Source organism: Rhinatrema bivittatum, chromosome 16, assembly GCF_901001135.1.
Source record: "Rhinatrema bivittatum chromosome 16, aRhiBiv1.1, whole genome shotgun sequence".
Taxonomy (NCBI): domain Eukaryota; kingdom Metazoa; phylum Chordata; class Amphibia; order Gymnophiona; family Rhinatrematidae; genus Rhinatrema; species Rhinatrema bivittatum.
This window is the reverse complement of record NC_042630.1, coordinates 21157891-21178481: the sequence shown is the minus strand read 5'-3', so window position 1 is coordinate 21178481 and position 20591 is coordinate 21157891. Positions and strand designations below refer to the sequence as shown.

The 20591-nt window shown below is 43.0% G+C and overlaps 1 protein-coding gene across 6 annotated transcripts in view; it reads right to left on the bottom strand.

Moving 5' to 3' along the window:
* The window catches only part of GIGYF1 (GRB10 interacting GYF protein 1), a 459255-nt gene that overhangs the window by 240825 nt on the left and 197839 nt on the right, over nt 1–20591 (bottom strand). For all 6 annotated transcript variants that reach the window (XM_029581610.1, XM_029581609.1, XM_029581612.1 and 3 more), the window contains one exon: nt 9156–9323. In XM_029581610.1, coding sequence (XP_029437470.1) covers nt 9156–9323 — 168 coding nt within the window. The remainder of the gene's footprint in view (nt 1–9155; nt 9324–20591) is intronic.

Here is a 20591-nt window from a genome sequence, read left to right as displayed (position 1 = left end):
AGAGTTTCCACGTGGAAGTGAATTATCCACGTGTGACCGACGCTCTTGAGATCCAGGATGAGCCAGAATGAACCCTTTTTCTTGGGCATGATGAAATAAATAACACCCCGTATTTACTTGGGGTGTAGGTACCAGATTATAGCCCTCAGACTGAGGAGCCTTATTGTGGATTCCACTGCCAGTTTCTTGTGCTGGGAGTGGCAAGGTGACATCATGAACCTGTCCCAAAGGATGCTGCAAAATTTCAGAGCATAACCTTCCCATATGATGTCTAGTACCCATTTGTCAGACATGATCCCAATCCACCACTGATAGAAGGATAGTCGGCCCCCTATCTCTTCCGTACTGTGGATGGGTCAGCCCAACTTCATTGGGAAGCTCGGGACGAACCTGAGCCCGAACCTGTTCCTCTTTTTGGTTGTCAGCTCCGAAAGGGCTGAGACAGTTCCCGAGGGCCAAAATGACTGAAATGGCGAGTTTCTGTAGAGCCGGAAGCGCTGGGAGCCCCTGGCCCAACCCCTCATTGGTGAGGGGTGCTGTGACCTCTTTTTCTTATTTTCCAGCAGCCAGGGCACTGGAGGTTCACCCCACTTACTAGCTAGCTTCTTCAATTCGCTTCCAAATAGGAGGGATCATGAGAACATACCATACTGGGTCAGACCAAGGGTCCATCAAGCCCAGCATCCTGTTTCCGTGGCCAATCCAGGCTATAAGAACCTGGAAAGTACCCAGAAACTAAGTCTATTCCATGTTACCGTTACTAATAATAGCAGTGGCTATTTTCCAAGTCAACTTAAATCAATAGCAGGTAATGGACTTCTCCTCCAAGAACTTATCCAATCCTTTTATAAACACAGCTATACTAACTGCACTAAGTAACCACATCCTCTGGCAACAAATTCCAGAGTTTAATTGTGTGTTGAGTAAAAAAAGAACTCTCTCAGACTAGTTTTAAATGTGCCACATGCTAACTTCATGGAGTGCCCCCTGGTCTTTCTATTATCCGAAAGAGTAAATAACCAGTTCACATCTACCCGTTCTAGACCTCTCATGATTTTAAACACCTCTATCATATCCCCCCTCAGCCGTCTCTTCTCCAGGCTGAAAAGTCCTAACCTCTTTAGTCTTTCCTCATAGGGGAGCTGTTCCATTCCCATTATTTTGGTAGCCCTTCTCTGCACCTTCTCCATCGCAATTATATCTTTTTTGAGATGCAGCGACCAGGATTGTACAAAGTATTCAAGGTGTGGTCTCACCATGGAGCGATACAGAGGCATTATGACATTTTCCGTTTTATTCACCATTCCCTTTCTAATAATTCCCAACATTCTGTTTGCTTTTTTGACTGCTGCAGCACACTGAACCGACGATTTCACTGTGTTATCCACTATGACTCCTAGATCTCTTTCTTGGGTAGTAGCACCTAATATGGAACCTAACATTGTGTAACTATAGTATGGGTTATTTTTCCCTATATGCATCACCTTGCACTTATCCACATTAAATTTCATCTCCCATTTTGATGCCCAATTTTCCAGTCTCACAAGGTCTTCCTGCAATTTATCACAATCTGCCTGTGATTTAACTACTCTGAACAATTTTGTATCATCTGCAAATTTGATCTCACTTGTATTTCTTTCCAGATCATTTATAAATATATTGAAAAGTAATGGGTCCCAATACAGATCCCTGAGGCACTCCACTGCCCATTCCCTTCCACTGAGAAAATTGTCCATTTAATCCTACTCTCTGTTTCCTGTCTTTTAGCCAGTTTGCAATCCACAGAAGGACATCGCCACCTATCCCAAGACTTTTTACTTTTCCTAGAAGCCTCTCATGTGCTGACACAGCACATGAGAGGCCTCTCATGTACTTTTCCTAGAAGCCTCACAGTGCTGACACAGGAAGGATTCCAAGTCAGACTGTGTAGCCCTTAAAGGGCATCCTTGTGAGGTTCGCCTTAGACGTTGCGTCCGCTAACCAATTTCGCAACCATGGCTTCTTCTGGCCACCACCACTGAGGCTACTCCTCTGGCCAAGGTACTCACTAGGTTCGAGCTTTCATCTGCCAGGAAGGCTGCGGCGGGTTTGATCGCCTCTCTGGCATGCACCCCAGAGCTATCTGCCTCGAGAGCATAGCTCTCTGCTTCAACGGCAGGGGAAAAGAAAAACTGATACTTCACGCATATCCAGCATAACTTCAACGGCAGGGGAGAAGAAAAAAGGATTCACACTCACAAAGCGGGGAGTAGCTGGCTTGTTACGGCGGTTACTACCCCAAACCAAATGTGCCTGATACTTCACTTTCGATGCATATCCAGCATAGCTCTCTGCTTCAACGGCAGGGGAGAAGAAAAAAACTGATACCTCACGCATATCCAGCATAGCTCCCTGCTTCAACGGCAGGGGAGAAGATAAACAACCAATAAGGACTGTATAACATAATCTGGGTAAAAACAAATAAGCATGGGTGTAGCTTGCTTATTGCGGCGGTTACTACCCCTACTACCTCTAACTAATCAAGCTAGATATTTCACTTGGATGCAGCTCCATCACCGCTCTCTACATTAATGGCGGGGGTGGAAGGGAATTAGAACCAAGAGCTAAGAGAAACAGATAAGTATGAGAGAAAAAATGAGGGAAGCTTGCTGGGCAGACTGGATGGGCCATTTGGTCTTCTTCTGCCGTCATTTCTATGTTTCTATGTTTCTATGAGAGAGAGAGAAGCATTCATAAGCAAGCCACCAGGACACAACATGAAGCGATCTGCAGTGACATTGCTGTAGCATCAAAGGCTTGCTTAAGGATGAATTCCAACCACCTATTGTGAGCATCCTTCAAGGTTGCTCCTCCCGCCACAGGAATAGTTCGCTTCAAGACTGCGCAGACCAGGGTGTCCACTTTCAGGAAATGCAGATGTTCCTTGACAGCTGGGTCCAGAGGGAACAAGACTTCCAAGGCCCGACCTTTAAAACTTGCCTCCAGGGCATCCCATTCCAGGTCAATCAACTCTTGGATAGTTTTCAGCATCGGGAAATAGCAAGAGGCTTTCCGTAGATACACCAGGATGGGATACTACTTTGGCTCTGACATATGGTCCGTGCCTGGAACTCCCAGAATCTTCAGGGTCTGGGAGACTAGGGCCAGTAATTCATCACTGTGGAAAAATCAAAGCATGGTCCGGTATGGTTCCAGAAAACAAAGAGGTAGGCGATCTATGATAGCAGTCAGGTAGACACAAAGGAATAGATGCCTTGATCTTTTTCAAACCTTTTATTGAAGCAGAGACATGTTCGTAAAAACTGCCCGACTCAGGCCAAGTTTCGCAGCATAACAGCTACTGCCTCAGGGGCTCAGACACTCCAAAGTATTGATTAAAATATGATGGTGTAGTCTCATCCAGTGAACAATAATTGTATACCAGTAATGCCAAAGCAACTTGCAAGTTAGCGTCCGGGACGTAGTCTCTACTCGAATCTTTGCCGACAGGGCTGGGAGGGCGAGGCCTTCCCAGCTGGGGTTCAGCCGGTGCAGGGGCTGACTGCGCCTGAGCAAAGGCTTGAAGGCCCTGAAAAAATTCCAACCAAGAGAAGGCCGCTGGGTCCATATTTGACCCAGGAGGAACCAGGATAAAGCCCACCTGTCCTCTCCCGCCAAGGACGCAGCCCCAGAATTGCTCAGGTCCGGGTGCTACCAGATAAGGTCATGGCTCACCCATCCTCCAACTCGGATGGGCCAGACTTGGAAAGGTTCTGAGAGTTCAGCCTTCCCTGGGCCTCCTCACAGTGCTGACACAGGAAGGATTCCAGGTCAGACTGTGTAGCCCTAATACAAAAGGCAGCACAAAGGGAGTGTTGTCTGAGCTTCTTTACTGCTGGGCCCATAACTTCTAGCTTGTATGTTTAACTGGCTGATGCCTCTCGGACATATACAAACTCGCCCAGCACACATAGATGCAAGCGGCTGGTTGTGCGCAAAAGCGTGCGTGTGCTTATATGCAGTTATGCACGCAGCTAGGCGCGTACTTATATGCACATTAGGCGCACAGAAGGCAGGCCGGCACCACACGAACTGGACGAAGGGGAAAAATGGCACTGCACCAAACCACACGCAAGATGGCATCGCCATGGATCGCCACGTGGAGAGTCCATTGAGCCTGAAGTAGGGCCTAGACCATCATGGGACCGCTCAACCCGCTTGGAAAACCCCCTTCTCTCGCCCAAACGGGAATGATGTCGGTATGGCCCGCCGAGCAAGGAGACCAGAGGAAACCTACCAAAGCCCTTCCACGTCTCTTGTTTCAGTGCTTACTGTCTGAGTATAGAGACTGACTCTGGCTGTGGGGGGAGAAGGCTTAGGCCGTCACAGTCTCGCTCTGCTTCTGCATCCGCTGCCTTTCAGCTGCTTCAGCAGCAAAGTCCATGCCAGAGCCAGCTACCAGACCAAGGCACACCTCTGAGGGATCTCAGAAATCACCTCAGAAATTCTCAACTGGTGGAGGGACCTTTAGGTATCACCGCAGGAGAGCAGGGCTCGATCTTCCTTTCAATTTATTTCTTCTTCAAACTAATGCTACAATCCCACTAAATACCGCTGCTGGTGTGGGGATAGTGTCCACATCTGCTGGGAGATGGAGAGATACTGAATGGCTGAGGTCACTACAGGGGTATAGCTAGGGTGACATCAGCATTGAAACCTGATTCCGTCTCCATCTGCTAGCAGGGGAGCACATAACCCATTGGTCCTAAGTCCACCTGGCTACACGATATGACAATGCCTTGCAAAGAGTTTATTTGGTGAGATACTTGAAATACTAGTCTTGAGTCAAGATGAATCAAATCCACAGAGACTTCCTGAGGATAGATCAAATTAGATTTTATAGAAAAGCTATAACAAATGTTTTACAAAAAGTGGATCCACATTACCAGAGACTAGTATGTCTTGGATATCATTCAAAATGTTTATGCCCTAGAGTTGATTTCTCCAACACCTAACACATGTATCACCAAGGATAATTGCTGTACTGGCAATAATAAAAACAATTTAATAAAGCAAATACTGTTATGTCCTGCTCCATTTCAAAAGCAAGAACAAGGATAATCATACTTTGACATTCCAAAAGATATTTAAAATTAAAAAAAAAAAAGCAGAGGATTGGTCCTTATAGACCAGTTCTGGATTTCATATGTATCTGATTTTGCAAAACCTATTAGAAAAATAAATTAAAATAGACTTAAATACTGAACACTGAATTTCCATTAAAAAAAAATATGAGGTCAGCAATCTGTTTCGGACTAATGTTCAGTCCTTCTTCAAGGGCCAAAGTTTTTCGAATAGCATGGCAGCTCACGGCGTTTTTCTTAACTTTCTGAACATTAGTCCGAAACATTGTGCGATGTCGAGCACTTTTAGCGGTATGAGGAATGAACATATCGCTACTAACATTTCGGGCATCTGAGCTGGCGAGTTTTGTTTCAAGATAACAAGACAACAAGAATCTTCGTAACAGCGATACACAGATAAGTTTATATTAAGAAGACGATGTTTTGAACAGTGGGAATTTTACACAAGTAGTTGTGATCACGCATAACAAAAAAAGAAAAAATTTATTTTGCGTTTAGACCTATGATTAAATATAAGGCTGAGTATTTTCGGTATAATCATACCTCACTATGATGCCTATTATGATGGTCTAATGACATCACGTCCAATAATAGCGGGGTAAACAGGAAAGAGTGTCCCTTTGTGATCGATGACATTATTTGTATATAGCATGTTCTTTGTATCCTCCATGCAACTTGGGAATATATGTTTACTCAACATTCACTAATTTATCTCTATTCTAAGTTTATATTCCTCAATAGTTATGTGTTCCCTATAAAGACTGTTGATACTTCTGTTCCTTTTTAGTTACGTGTTACCTGTAAAGCCTGTTGCTAATTTTTGTTCTATGTAAACCGATGAGATGTTCCCAACGTTCGTCGGTATATAAAAGCCATAAAATAAATAAATAAATAAAAAATAATCCTTGCTGTAGTTACACGATGTTAGGTTCCATATTAGGAGCTACACCCAGGAAAAAGATCTAGACATCATAGTGGATAATACTTTAAAATCGTCAGCTCAGTGTGCTGCACCAGTCAAAAAAGCAAACAGAATGTTAGGAATTATTAAGAAGGGAATGGTTAATAAAACGGAAAATGTCATAATGCCTCTATAATCGCTCCATGGAGAGACCGCACCTGGAATACTGTGTACAATTCTGGTCGCCGCATCTCAAAAAAGATATAGTTGCGATGGAGAAGGGCAACCAAAATGATAAAGGGGATGGAACAGCTCCCCTATGAGGAAAGGCTGAAGAGGTTAGGGCTGTTCAGCTTGGAGAAGAGACTGCTGAGGGGGGGATATGATAGAGGTCTTTAAGATCATGAGAGGTCTTGAACGAGTAGATGTGAATCAGTTATTTACACTTTCGAATAATAGAAGGACTAGGGGGCATTCCATGAAGTTAGAAAGTAGCACATTTAAGACTAATCTGAGAAAATCTTTTTCACTCAACGCACAATAAAGCTCTGGAATTTGTTGCCAGAGGATGTGGTTAGTGCAGTTAGTGTAGCTGGGTTCAAAAAAGGTTTGGATAAGTTCTTGGAGAAGTCCATTAACTGCTATTAATCAAATTTACTTAGGGAATAGCCACTGCTATCAATTGCATCAGTGGCATGGGATCTTCTTAGTGTTTGAGTAATAGCCAGGTTCTTGTGGCCTGGTTTGGCCTCTGTTGGAAACAGGATGCTGGGCTTGCTGGACCCTTTGTCTGACCCAGCATGGCAATTTTTTACGTTCTTATATTGTAGACAGATTAACTATTCACCATGGCATTACAAATAGGAGATAGTCTGACATTCTTACAGAAGAGTCTCGACAAGGGCTTGGTATAGTTGCAGCGATTTTTTTGCATTAAGGAAAAAGTTTAAAGAGACAACTATATTGTCACGCAAGGAGGCGTCACACTTTTTGACAAATGTTTAAACGCCTTAATCCTACATTGTGGTCTATGATACCATTATGGAATTTGAATTTGGTAGTAAGTGCATTAGCAAGACCTCCTTATCAGCCGTTGGAATAAGCGACTTGGAACAACTTGACACTGAAAACAGCATTTTTATTGTCAATTACCTCAGTGAGGTGCATTTTGGAATTGCTTTTCTTGCAAGGCTCCCTTTCTAAGGCTTAGTAAGGATTCTATAATGTTGAGACCTATTACTTAAGGTAGCTTCAGCATTCCATTTAAATCAGCGCATATTACCACCTTTCTTTTGATTAGGATTGCAGGGGCCTGCAATATTTAAAGTTCTTAGATGTCAGGAGATATGCAAGAGAATACTTAAAGATGGCAACTGAATTTTGTAATTCTGATAGATTAATTGTATTATCCGCAAAGGCACCCATCTCAAATTGGATTAAGAAAGTCATACTGTATGCATATGAAGTACAGGGACTGAAAATGCCGGAGGGCATCAAGGCCCATTCGACTAAAGCACAGTCTTCATCGTGGGCTGAGATAACAGTAGTAAATCCAGTCGATATGAGTAAAGCAGCAACTTGGATAACTCTACGTCCATATGCCAAGCATTACAGGTTGAATGTTCTCTTGAGACAGAATGCTAATTTTGGGACAGCTATCTTAAGAGCAAATTTGCAATACACCCACTCAATGTAATGGGGCTTTGTTACATCCCACATGTTCTTGGCTGGTGGAGCAAAAGGACAAGGAAGGAGAAATTAAGACTTAATTGATAATTTCCTTTCCTTTAATTCTGCTACACCAGTCAGGAAGCCCATCTTGGGATGTGCAAATTGTGCTACCTCAGAGTGAGAGCTGACTGGATAAGTTTTATAAATTGTAAAAGAAAAGATTCATGAAATGGGCACTGGTTTGAGGAGATTTTTCATTCTTCCAAGGATTTTTTAAAATTAGATTTCTAATCTCATACTATAAGATAATTTATCTCAAAGAAAGTAGATATTACATTGTTGTGTGCTTTTTTGTTAAGATTAGGTCAAAATTTTAAATTTCAGTTATTATATTTTTGTGTTTGCTAGTTGCTTTAATTTAAATTTAGCTTTGACAGTAGTACACTAGCTATATCTGATTCCAAACAGATAGAAGTGATGTCATTAAAAAACAAAACAAACAAAAAAAAAAAACAAACAAAAAACCTCTGCCTCCAACTGCAGGATGAAGGGACTTATCACATGTTCTTGACTGGTGTTCCAAAAGGAAAGGAAAGAAAATCAGCCAAGTCTTAAATTTCTCTTTTTTTTTTTTTTTTTTTTTTTAAATATTTACATAATTGAAAAACATAGTGAAGATTACTGTGACTTTATATTGGGGGTGTACTTGAATATTGTTGGTTCAAAAACACTGCTTTTCGACTGCTTTTTCAGGGGGAAAAAAAGATTTGATTCAGTAACCGCAATTCTTTATAAGCTCCACTGGCTACCTCATTTTTAGAACCAAGTTTAAAATGTTAATATACAGATTTTTACACAGTTACCCTCAATATCTTGCAAACCTATTGCTCAAATATAAGGCAGCTCGTACATTAGGATCTTCTCAGATGGATTGAAATGTTCCCCCACCAAAACAGATAAAGCTGGAATGCAACTATAGATCAGCTTTTTCTTATGCGTATTCCTGCATGTGGAATACCCTTCCTTTACCAATTCAAACTGAGAAACATTTGAAATTCTAGAAAATTTAATAGCATGATTATTCCAACAAGCATACAATGAAGAATAGATGTTAAGCTATTTATTTTGATTTTAGTTTATTATTGTTTTCATCTGGTTTTTAAGTATATGTTTTCCCTGAGTGTAAGACTGTGATATGTATGTTTTTAAATTGCTGAAATTTTTTATTTGTAATAGATGGGTTTTTTTAAATTTCTGTAGAGGTTTTGCTACAACAGCCAATAACAAAGATCAAGAGAGTGCCTTCACCTATCTCATGCATTTATACATTTATTTTGCTCCACACAAGATTCATTTTAACATTTCAGACGTTAACATGCAGTCAACCTCTGACCACCAGACCACTAACCAATGTGATTCCTTCCCCCCATCCCATAAACAGAAAATGGATCTATCACTACCTGGGTTGACCGAGTGCCATCGCTCCCCATCACGCCTCACACCCATCAACCTCCAACTGCCCTCCTCATCGTCTTCCTGCTCCTCCCGCAAGGTGCGCCAGTTGTCACTGTCTGAGCGTGCAAACTCTTTGCGGGCAGCTGCACTGGTTTCATCAAAAGCCACACGTGCTGGAAGAGAGAAAATTGGTTTCTGTAACCAACAGAGATACCCAAATCTTACATAGCCCTCAGACAAAACAAAAGCAAAATGTGTCATCTGAAATTAAGGTATACTCACGAGCTAACTACAATCTACTTCTTAACAAATGTGCTTGTATGTCAGCAAATCACTGCATAAACAGATAACTAATTCCTCGCCAATGTGTATCACAAGCATGAAAAATAACTGAACAGTAGAAGGTCTTTATTTGTGAAATGTATTTGGCACAACAGCAATGGAGAAGAGACGACTGAGGGGGGATATGATAGAGGTGTTTAAAATCATGAGAGGTCTAGAACGGGTAGATGTGAATCTGTTATTTACTCTTTTTTCGGATAGTAGAAAGACTAGGGGGCACTCCATGAAGTTAGCAAGTAGCACATTTAACACTAATCAGAGAAAGTTCTTCTTCACTCAATGCACAATTAAACTCTGGAATTTGTTGCCAGAGGATGTGGTTAGTGCAGTTAGTATAGCTGTGTTTAAAAAAGGATTGGGTAAGTTCTTAGAGAAGTCCATTACCTGCTATTAATTAAGTTGACTTAGAAAATAGCCACTGTTATTACTAGCAACGGTAACATGGAATAGACTTAGTTTTTGGGTACTTGCCAGGTTCTTGTGGCCTGGATTGGCCACTGTTGGAAGCAGGATGCTGGGCTTGATGGACCCTTGGTCTGACCCAGTATGGCATTTTCTTATGTTCTTAAAAGCAGGAAAAAGCACTCCAAAAGTTAGAATTAGACTGTCAGCAGAGAGAGTGCTCATTGTAGCAAATCACTTGCCAGAAGACTAGTATTTCTGCAGTAGGACTTATCCATTGTCTGCAGGTTTTCCTGTGTGAGGCATCTAACAGCTAAATGGAATTGTTTGCTTATTTAAAATAGCGCGGCTCAGTGTGCTGCTGCAGTCAAAAAAGCAAACAGAATGTTAGGAATTATTAGGAAAGGAATGGTTAATAAAACAGAAAATGTCATAATGTCTCTAGCGCTCCATGGTGAGACCACTCTTTTGAATACTGTGTACAATTCTGGTCGCCGCATCTCAAAAAAGTTATAGTTGCGATGGAGAAGGTACAGAGAAGGGCAACCAAAATGATAAAGGGGATGAAAATGCACCCCATGAGGAAAGGCTGAAGAGGTTAGGGCTGTTCAGCTTGGAGAAGAGACGGCTGAGGGGGGATATGATAGAGGTCTTTAAGATCATGAGAGGTCTTGAATGAGTAGATATGAATCTGTTATTTACACTTTCGGATAATAGAAGGATTAGGGGGCACTCCATTAAGTTAGCAAGTAGCACATTTAAGACTAATCTGAGAAAATTCTTTTTCACTCAACGCACAATAAAGCTCTGGAATTTGTTGCCAGAGGATGTGGTTAGTCAGTTAGTGTAGCTGGGTTCAAAAAAGGTTTCGATAAGCTCTTGGAGGAGAAGTCCATTAACTGCTATTAATCAAGTTTACTTAGGTAATAGCCACTGCTATTAATTGCATCAATAGCATGGGATCTTCTTGGTGTTTGGGTAATTGCCAGGTTCTTGTGACCTGGTTTAGCCTCTGTTGGAAACAGGATGCTGGGCTTGATGGCCCCTTGGTCTGACCCAGCATGGCAATTTCTTATGTTCTTATGAGCTAAGGTAACCTTTAACTACATTTGTATTATTGTGCACCTTTGAGGGGGGGTTTCTTTCACATTCATGCTTCTCTATTCATTCGATATAAAAAATTAAGAATGCTACATCAGTGAAGCAACCAAAAATTAAGTACAAGAATCTATCTTCCTGTTTTAGACCCGAAACACTAAAGAAAAACAAAATGATAATTTAATAGGTGAACATTTCTCAAACGAAATATTGCATCCTTAACCTCACAATTCAGGTAATTAAAGGGAACTTTAAGAGAACACAATAACACAAAACATTTGAAAGTAATATGATCAAACACTTTGAAACAAAAAAAAATTAATAAGGACATTGGTTCTTACTATTCAGATATGGGCCTCTTCAGCTGAAAGTTTCATCATCTCATCTCTGTCAAAACCCTTCCCTTTACATAGCTGACTCTGCACTATTTAAACAGCATTACCACACTGTTACTTCACTAACCATATGAAAAAGGATTATTTTAGAAGTCCTAGTCATGGATATATTAAGCTGATCCAATACAAAAGTATCAACTACAACTTGTTTTTTTGATCCTTATTTTTATATATCCAAGCATCGCTGTTTTTCTTTTTATTTATAACAGTGATTTTAAATCACTAATTTTACACATTTCTTTTTCACGTAGATAAGCAGCTGAATTAGCCATGCTGTATGGGTACTTCCACCGTGCCACTAGGTGGCGGAGCTCTCAAAGACTAGCAAAGTCTTTTAGCTAGGTACTCCCTCCCTCCTGTATAGAGACAGGATCACCTCAGGCTCCTCAGTCAAAATATTTTCCGCACAGCAGAGTGCGCGGAGCTCTCTACTTTTCTCACTATTAAAAAAAAATAAAATAAAATAAAATGAAATAAATGAAGATTTCTTAGAAATACGAACAAAGAAGATTAGAAGAAAAAAAAAAGCCTTCCTCTAGAGCCCTACCCTGACGAGATTTCTTAATATCTCGGGGCATCCCCCTACCCCTACCAGCCGATTTGCTGTCTCTATTTCATCTCCTCGGTTAGCCTCCTGGTTTTCCCGGGCTGGCACCGAGTAGAGGCGGGGGAAGGGCCCTCTCACAGCTGTTGATCACTCACCAACCTCTGATGAAAATGGCACCAAATCAACAGAGACGCGCTGAGGCATTCCACAATGCCAAAGAATCTACGAGCGCACCGGTGTGCCGACTGATTGATTTCAGAGCCTGCGCTTCGATACACGTGCCGGAGCACCGAAAACATTGATGCGGGAGCCAGAGCATCCGCATGTGCGCCGGAGCGCAGACGCATTCCGCTTATGCGCCGCACGGGCAAGTATGCAGAGGCACCAGCACTTTGATACGTCCGCCGAGGTGCCGGTGCATTGACGTGTGCACCGGCACACCAATGAATCGATGAACGCACAGGTGCACATACGCAGCAACCCACTAACTGGCGGCATCGACGCACGCCGAAAATCACTGACGGCGTGCCGTGGCCTCGCTGCAGACTTCAGTCACCCATTCACATCACTATTGCCACCAGTGCACCGAACATCGGTAAGGGCACCGGATGCGCAGAACATCAGCACGGGCGCCGAGCACTCTGGGGCATCGGCACGAGAGCCGAATGCCCTGGAGAATCGGCGAGGGCGCAGAACATGCTGGGACATTGGCGCAGGTGCCGGGACATCAGCGCAGAATGCGCCGGGACATCTGCGAGGAAGCGGGATACATAAACGCACCTAGGCACACCAACCGCCTGACAACATCATGGCGTTTGCCGACCTTAAATAAATAAATAAATAAATAAATACGACAAAAATGCAGAATAAGCCATTAACGTGCCAAAGACGCACTACGTCTCAGCCACAACGCGAAGCATCACAGAATGAATGTATTCCTCTCCAGCACTAAAGCCTACATATGGGCATTAAAAAAAAAAAAAAAAAAGAGTCAGTAATTGGGGAAGGGGAAGCTCACAGCTTAGAGCATCTCCCCACCCCCCACCAAACACACGAACGGAGTCTGGCACACTGCAGTCTGTTACATCTTTGAGCGCGTTCTACATACTAATGGAAAACGCCAGAACGATTCAAGTTCCGATGCTTCACACCCAGTTGACGACCTTACCATGAAAATCCTTGATACTCCTTTGTGGGTATCTCCCACATTCCTACCATCGACTTGAAGTACAAAGGAAGATTCTCCTTTCAATCCTAAATTTCCATTTTCCACATTACTTTGTGATGGTTGACATGGCGATCTAATGATCGAAAATCCAGGATCCATTCCACCACACCGCCAACTGGAAACAACAAGTCACTGGATGACGTTCCAAAAAAAAAATAATAATAATAATAATAATAAAATAAAAAGAGAATATAGCCATTTCATCTGAAATGCTCAACGCCTGCATTCAAACCATCAGTTTTATATCGCACATGTCTTGGGTAATCTACGGGCTCTAAACCCGCATTTCCAAACAATGACGGTAGACACCACTTTCCTCCTACATACCATTCCCTCAAACAAGGATGGAGGCACTTCTGAAATCTACTTCCATAAATGCCTTGACAACCAGATGTCTAACAGGGTTACCTCCTACCGCCATAAGAGACGATGTTCCTGACAAATGGACAAATTTACCATATCGTCTAGGAAAATTTATTCGGATCTCAATTCATGGATACGTTCACAAGGTTTAAGGAACAGGAAACGGCGATGTCAAGATTCAGCCTCTGCCCCCTACCGAGGATCAAAAAAAAACCCAAAAACCTTAAGCCTCACTCCTACTATAAGCCTCCGTCATACCAACCATGGAGACAACAGGCTAATCAACTATAGGACCATGTCAGCGTGAAGAAAAAAAAAAAGTCCCAGTGGGGTCTTTAGAAATCATTGGGCCACCTCCATCACCTCTGGGATGCAGATTGTCCACTTATCTCCCAGCAGGGAATATCATTACATCGAATTCAATGGTTCTTATAAAAACTACATGTATCACCTAACCAGGAACACTTCCTGTATGAGCTCCAGATACTAAAAAAACAAAAAACAAAAAAAAAACGTATTCGCGAAATGACTCTCAAGTCCATTTTTACTTTCTTCACTCCCGGGGATTGCACTAGCTTTTAAAAAAAAAAAAAAAAACCCAAAACAGCATATGCTCGCGTATCCATGCACCCCATTCCCTAGTGCTCCCTCTGTTCCCGAGTGGACAACAAATATTTCCAATACAGGGATTTTTCCATTCGTGCTTGCTCCTGCCTCCAGGATTGCACCAACTGCAGGACAGGAGCAATAGAGCGCCTTCGTCGACAGGGGTTGCAAATATTTCCCTATCTAAATGATTGGCTCCAAATAACATCCAATCCAACATGACCACAAGAAAATCTTCTATAGATGATTTTCGAGCTTAGACAATTTGGGCCTACTGATCAACTTCAAAAACTCGAAGCTGGAGCCCACTCAGACTTTGCAGTTCATAGGAGACTTCATTGTTGCGATCCAAGACAGGACTTTCCTACCATTTGTCAGGAACATAGTCTCTTATGGCGGTAGGAGGTAACCCTGTTAGACATCTGGTTGTCAGTTAGTGTAGCTGGGTTCAAAAAAGGTTCGGATAATTTCTTGGAGAAGTCCATTAAAGGCTATTAATCAAGTTTACTTAGGGAATAGCCACTGCTATTAATTGCATCAGTAGCATGGGATCTTCTTAGTGTTTGGGTAACTGCAGGTTCTTGTGGCCTGGTTTGGCCTCTGTTCTAAACAGGATGCTGGGCTTGATGGACCCTTGGTCTGACCCAGCATGGCAATTTCGACAGCTCCGTTTCACAGCACCGCAATACCAGCTCGCTAAGTCCTAACTGTTCTAGGTCATATGGGGCAACCATTTACCTGGTTTCACATACCCCTGCAAAGGGGTCTCAAACACCAATGGACTCAAATTTCCACCATTCTCCACATCCATTCCTTAACCAGCAGCATGGAGTGGGACCTACGATATTGTGTACCCCATTCATACTATTGCCGGGCTCGCCTCTCTGATCCCTTCGACATCTGGTGATTCTCACCACACATGCATCCCCCTAAAGGAGGGGGAGCTCATCTGCACAACTTATAGACACCAAGTCTATGACCTTCGTACAAACATACATTACACATTCAGCTTATAGAGCTCCAAGAGTTAAAAAAGGCCCTTTGAGCCTTCAAGGATTCCCTGCATGGGAAAATAGTCATGGTGCACACAGACAACCAACTGCCAAAGTTCTATATAAATAAAGAAAAAGGGTCCGGTTCATCGAACCTCTACAAAACGGCAATCCCGAGAGATCCATCTCATTACAAGCAATTATTTACCCAGGATTCATATTTCCAATGCGGACAAACTCAGCAAGAATGTTTTGCCGCCACCCCCCCCCCCCCCCGCGACTGGGAGCTGAATCCAAAGTTGGCTCAAGACGTTTCTCAATTTGAAATCTCCCTACAGTCAATCTCTTTGAAACAGAGAACTACAGGGAAAAAGAGAACTTACTCCGTTTAACCGAGCCCACTCAGACTCGTTCCAGATGCCTTTCTCATCAAAAAGTCACACAACCTACTGTACACATTCTCACATAATCCAGAGATGCATACAAGACCAAACAAATCTGAATCTGATCGCGCCAAAATGGCCACGACAACCATGGTATGGTTATCTACTATGTCTATTAATCCGCAACTCAATTCCCTTGAGCGCCAGCCCACATCTTCTTACTCAAGGAAAGGAAACACTCCTATAGCCTCTTCACGCCTCCCTACACTCACGGCATGCAGATTGGAAGGATCGCTTACCAGCCTTTACACATTCTCCTACCTTCACATTTCTTGTCGTCAAGGAAACTGTCAATCAGACTCAATTACCAGAGAAAGTGGTCCTGCTACACTTCCTAGTGTACATCAATGGGTCTCGACCCATTAACTTGCACGCCTTAACGGCTTCTCTTCTATCTTCATCTGTTTACAACAAGAGCCTTGCTACATCCTCGCTGCCAGTTCGTTTAAGCATTACAAAGCTTATCACCTTCCTCTCGATGGAGATCTTATTTTAGGGCATTCTTTAGGATCCAGATTAATGGAAGGAGTATTGCACCTACGCCCACTTTTACATAAGTCACCGGTGCCGTGGGACATTAATATAGCTCTCAAATAGCTAAGGCTCACCTTTGAACCTATGGACATTTGTCACCTTCGCTACCTCTCATGGACGGCGTTTATCTTGGTTACTTAACTTCTGTAAAGAGACTAAATGAGTCACTAGCATGGGTTCACAACCCTCATCATCTTCAATTCACTACGACAAGGTAACCTCGTGCACTCACCCAAATAAAATTTTTCTCCCAAGGGCGATCTCCAATTTTCCACATTCACCTGTCCATCACCTTATTCATGTTCCCTCCAAGTCCCCTTGCAACTGCTAAGGGGAACAAGGGGTGCACCTTGGATTGCAATTATGCACTGACATACTGCAAAAAGTGCACTCTGTCACCCAGTTGACTCTCACAACTATTTCTTTCATTCAATCCAAACGCAAAAGAGCATCCAGTGACAAGAGCAGCTTATCCACAGGGATATACAATTATATCCATTTCAGCATTAATAGAAGGTCGCGCATGCTATCTGCGACCCTAAGGACACATCATGTGCATGAAATGGCAACCTCGATTGCCACTCTCTCCATCAGGTACCTCTCATAGGTATTTGTGAAGGGGCGACATAATCACCGCTATACACTTTTCACATCCCACCATTATTTACGAAAACAAATGAAGGATGATCCCTTGTGCAAAGGATTATCCTACAAAACTGCAATATTCCAAACAAATAGAGCTTTCATAGGAAAAGATTGCCACTATTTTCGTATTGTGAAAAAAAAATAATTTTTTTTAATGACACAATAACAGCTCAATAAGTTAGCTGGGGACTCCCATACAGCATGGCTAATTCAGCTGCTTATCTACGTGAAAAGAGCAAGTTTGCTTAACGTAAATGGTGTTTTCCATAGATAGCAGATGAATTAGCCGTGCTGACCCGCCCCCACCTCCCTTGACAATTCTAGCATATCTACCTTGCTTTGATACTGAGGAGCCTGAGGTGATCCTGTCATGATACAGGAGGGAGGGAGTACCTAGCTAAAAGACTTTGCTAGTCTTTGAGAGCTCCGCCACCCAGTGGCACGGAGGACATAACCATACAGCATGGCTAATTCATCTATCTACAGAAAACACCGTTTACAGTAAGCAAACTTGATCTTCTTGTAGGAGGGGATGCTTTGGCCTCATCAGTCCATGGATACTTATACAAAAGAACCAATGCACGCTAGTCCTTAAAAGGAAAAAATTCAGACTTATGCGCTAATTCTTTCCTATAGTCCTACCAGACCAATCCAGATGTATGTGTTTTGCCTCCCTACCAGAAGATGGAGGCAGAGAATAACTAGATAGACATGATTTCATATAGGGTCTTGTGCAGCCTGCAGTTCTTCAATATTTCTGTATCAAAGCAAAACCCTTTTCTCTCACCTACATGAGCAAAGGGTTTGTTAAACACTAACTCTTTGGTTCCTCACCAACTGAGAGATTAAAAACAGATGAAAACAATCCAAAAACTGAAGATTATCGAAAGTGTATCCATTTAGCTGAAAGCTTTCTTCAGATGAACAGACAAAAAGGATAACATGAGCAGGTTCCTGGACTGGTCTAGTAACTCTTCTCAAGCAATCCGCTGTAATGTTGTCCAATCCCGGTAGGTAGGTTGCTTGCAAGGACATTTTGTGAGTTTCTGCCCAGCTGAGTACTCTATTCACCTCCCGGCAGAGAGTCCAGGAACCTGACCCTCCTTCTTTGGTTATGTAGAACATTGCCACTTGGTTGTCTGTGTATATCATAAGGCTACCCCAAACCAAATGTGCCTGATACTTCACTTTCGATGCACATCCAGCATGGCTCTCTGCTTCAACGGCATGGGAGAAGAAAAACAACCAATAAGGGCTAATAACATAGTCTGGGTAAAACAAATAAGCATGGGTGCAGCTTGCTTATTGCGGCGGCTACTACCCCTAACGAATCAAGCTAGATATTTCACTTGGATGCAGCTCCATCACTGCTCTCTACATTAAAGGTGGGGGTGGAAGGGAAATAGAACCAAGAGCTAAGAAAAACAGATAAGTATGAGAGAAAATATGTGTGAAGCTTGCTGGGCAGACTAGATGGGCCATTTGGTCTTCTTCTGCCGTCATTTCTATGTTTCTATGTTAAGGCATTTCCCCTTGATATGCTTGGCATAGGTTAGTAGAGCGTTCCAGATTGCTCTCAACTCCAGCAGATTTATTTGAAGACGTGTTTTGGTTGGAGATCACAACCCTTGTCTCTTTAGGTTTCCTAAGTGCATCCCCCAACCCTTTCTGGAGGCATCTGTGATGAGTATTAGTTGATGGTAAGGACAGTGGAAGGGTGTCTCTCTCCCCCCGCCCCCCCCCCGGTAGTAGATGGGTGGTAGAAAGCCACCATGAAATGTCTGTGGTCATGGCTGCAGTTAGTGTCACTTGATAGCATAAACAGCTGTGTTAATTGGGTCCACTGTCTTTTTAGGCCCCACTGCAGACACCTCGTATGGAGTCTTGTATGAGGTATAACATGAATGGCTGCAGCCATATGGCCCAGGAGGGCTAGCATTCTCTGGGAAGAGGGGTAAGGAGTAAGCTGAAGATTGTGAGATAGGGATTGAATCATTAGGGCCCTCCCCGCTACAGTATTTTGGCACTGATAAATTGGAACTGTTGTGTGGGATGTAGATGAGACTTTTCGTAATTTACTAGGAATCCCAGTTCCTTGAGACAGCTGATTGTCTGACTGATTTGAGCAGTATTTTTTCACTTGAGGCCACCAGAAGTCGATTGTCCGGGTAGGGGAAGAGCTAGATCCCCTTCCCCTACTGCCACCAAACATTTGGTGAACACTCTGGGGGTTGATGCTAGACCAAAGGGGAGTACCTTGTACTGGTAGTGTTGTCCATTGTTCTGGAAGCACAGATAACGCCAAGAGGAATGGTGCATTGGTATGTGTGAATAAGCATCTTTCAGGTCTATTGAGCACATCCAGTCATTGGGTTGTAAGAGAGGAAGGATGGACTTCAAAGAGGTCATTTTGAATTTCTCTCTGCCAAGGAATTTGTTTAGGTTTCTCAAATCCAGGATTGGGTGAAGACCTCCCCTGATTTCTTTGGGATGAGGAAATCTGGGGAGTAGAATCCTGTGTTCCATTTGCTTCTCTGAACCTTTTGAATGGCTTGCTGGTTTCATGAGGTTGGAAGCCTCTTCTTGCAGAAGGGTCATTTGACAATCTTGTGTGGAATGTGGGATAGATGTGGTAGAGGCGAAATGTTTTTGAAATGGAGACTGTATCCTTCCCGAATTATTTTTAGAACCCAACAATCTGATGTGATTAATTCCCAGGCGGTGTAGAACTGGGATAGGCAACCTCCTGTATAGGGTGGAGATAGTGGCTTGGCAACCTTCAAAAATTTTGCACTGGTTTCTGAGGTACAGCAGATGTTTGCCATTGTTGGCGTGGTCTATTCCTGGGGAGTGGAGCCTGCCCTTGGGTTCTGGGTTGTTGGTAGGATGATGGCCGGTATGGATTAAATTAATGGTACTGTCTCCTTTGGTAGGTAGGTTTTCGATATGTGGAAAAATACCTTCTCGAAGCAGATGGTTGCTCCGCAGGTGATGCCAAGAATAGAACCGCCACGTTTTGCTCCTTAAGGAGGGAGACTGTTTCTCGTTATTTGTCCACGAAAAGGTTATCGCCTTTGCATGATAGATCCGCTAATGTTTCGTGTATATCCTCTCGGATTGCACTCTATCTTAGCCAGGCTAGTTGACGAGCTCCTACAGCGATCGCCGAGGTACGAGCTCATGTTTCAAATGCTTCATAAATTGTTCGAAGGAGGTGTCGCAGCCCTTCCTCCATGTCTAAGAATGGCTGGGGTAGCATTCCATCCTTCGAAGCAGATGTGCAAGTGGGTTTCAATGCTTGTAAACACTCAAAGGTTTTGAGTGATTATATAATTGATAATGTTGAATTTTTGCATTTAGCATTGCCCCTTGGAAGGTCTTTTCACCAAAGTCATCTACATAAGTTATAATTACCAGGAGGGGTGTTAGAATGCAGGCTTTTTTCATGGCGGATTCCACCACGATGGAATTATGTAATAGCTGGACAGTATTAAAATACAATGAGCTCCGCATACGGAACTTTAGATCAGTTTTCCTCGAAATGGGAGGACCAGAGAAAGGGGATTCCCATGTTTTCTGCATTACTACATCGAGCACTGCATGAGGAGGGAGAGCTATCTGTTCAGGTGGAATCTCAAAGATTTTTTAATATTCCCAGAACTTCTGATCTGGGGTCTGGAATTGTAGCCATCTCTATTTTTAGAACCACCCCCATTTTCTCAATAAACATGAAGTTAAGTCCTCAAGTGGTGAGGAGGTTGTGGGGGTTTCTCTGGCGGGTCTGATGGCATGCCTGTGGAAGATCCTGATAAGCAAGGTGTGAATTGTGATGGATCCAATCCGGTC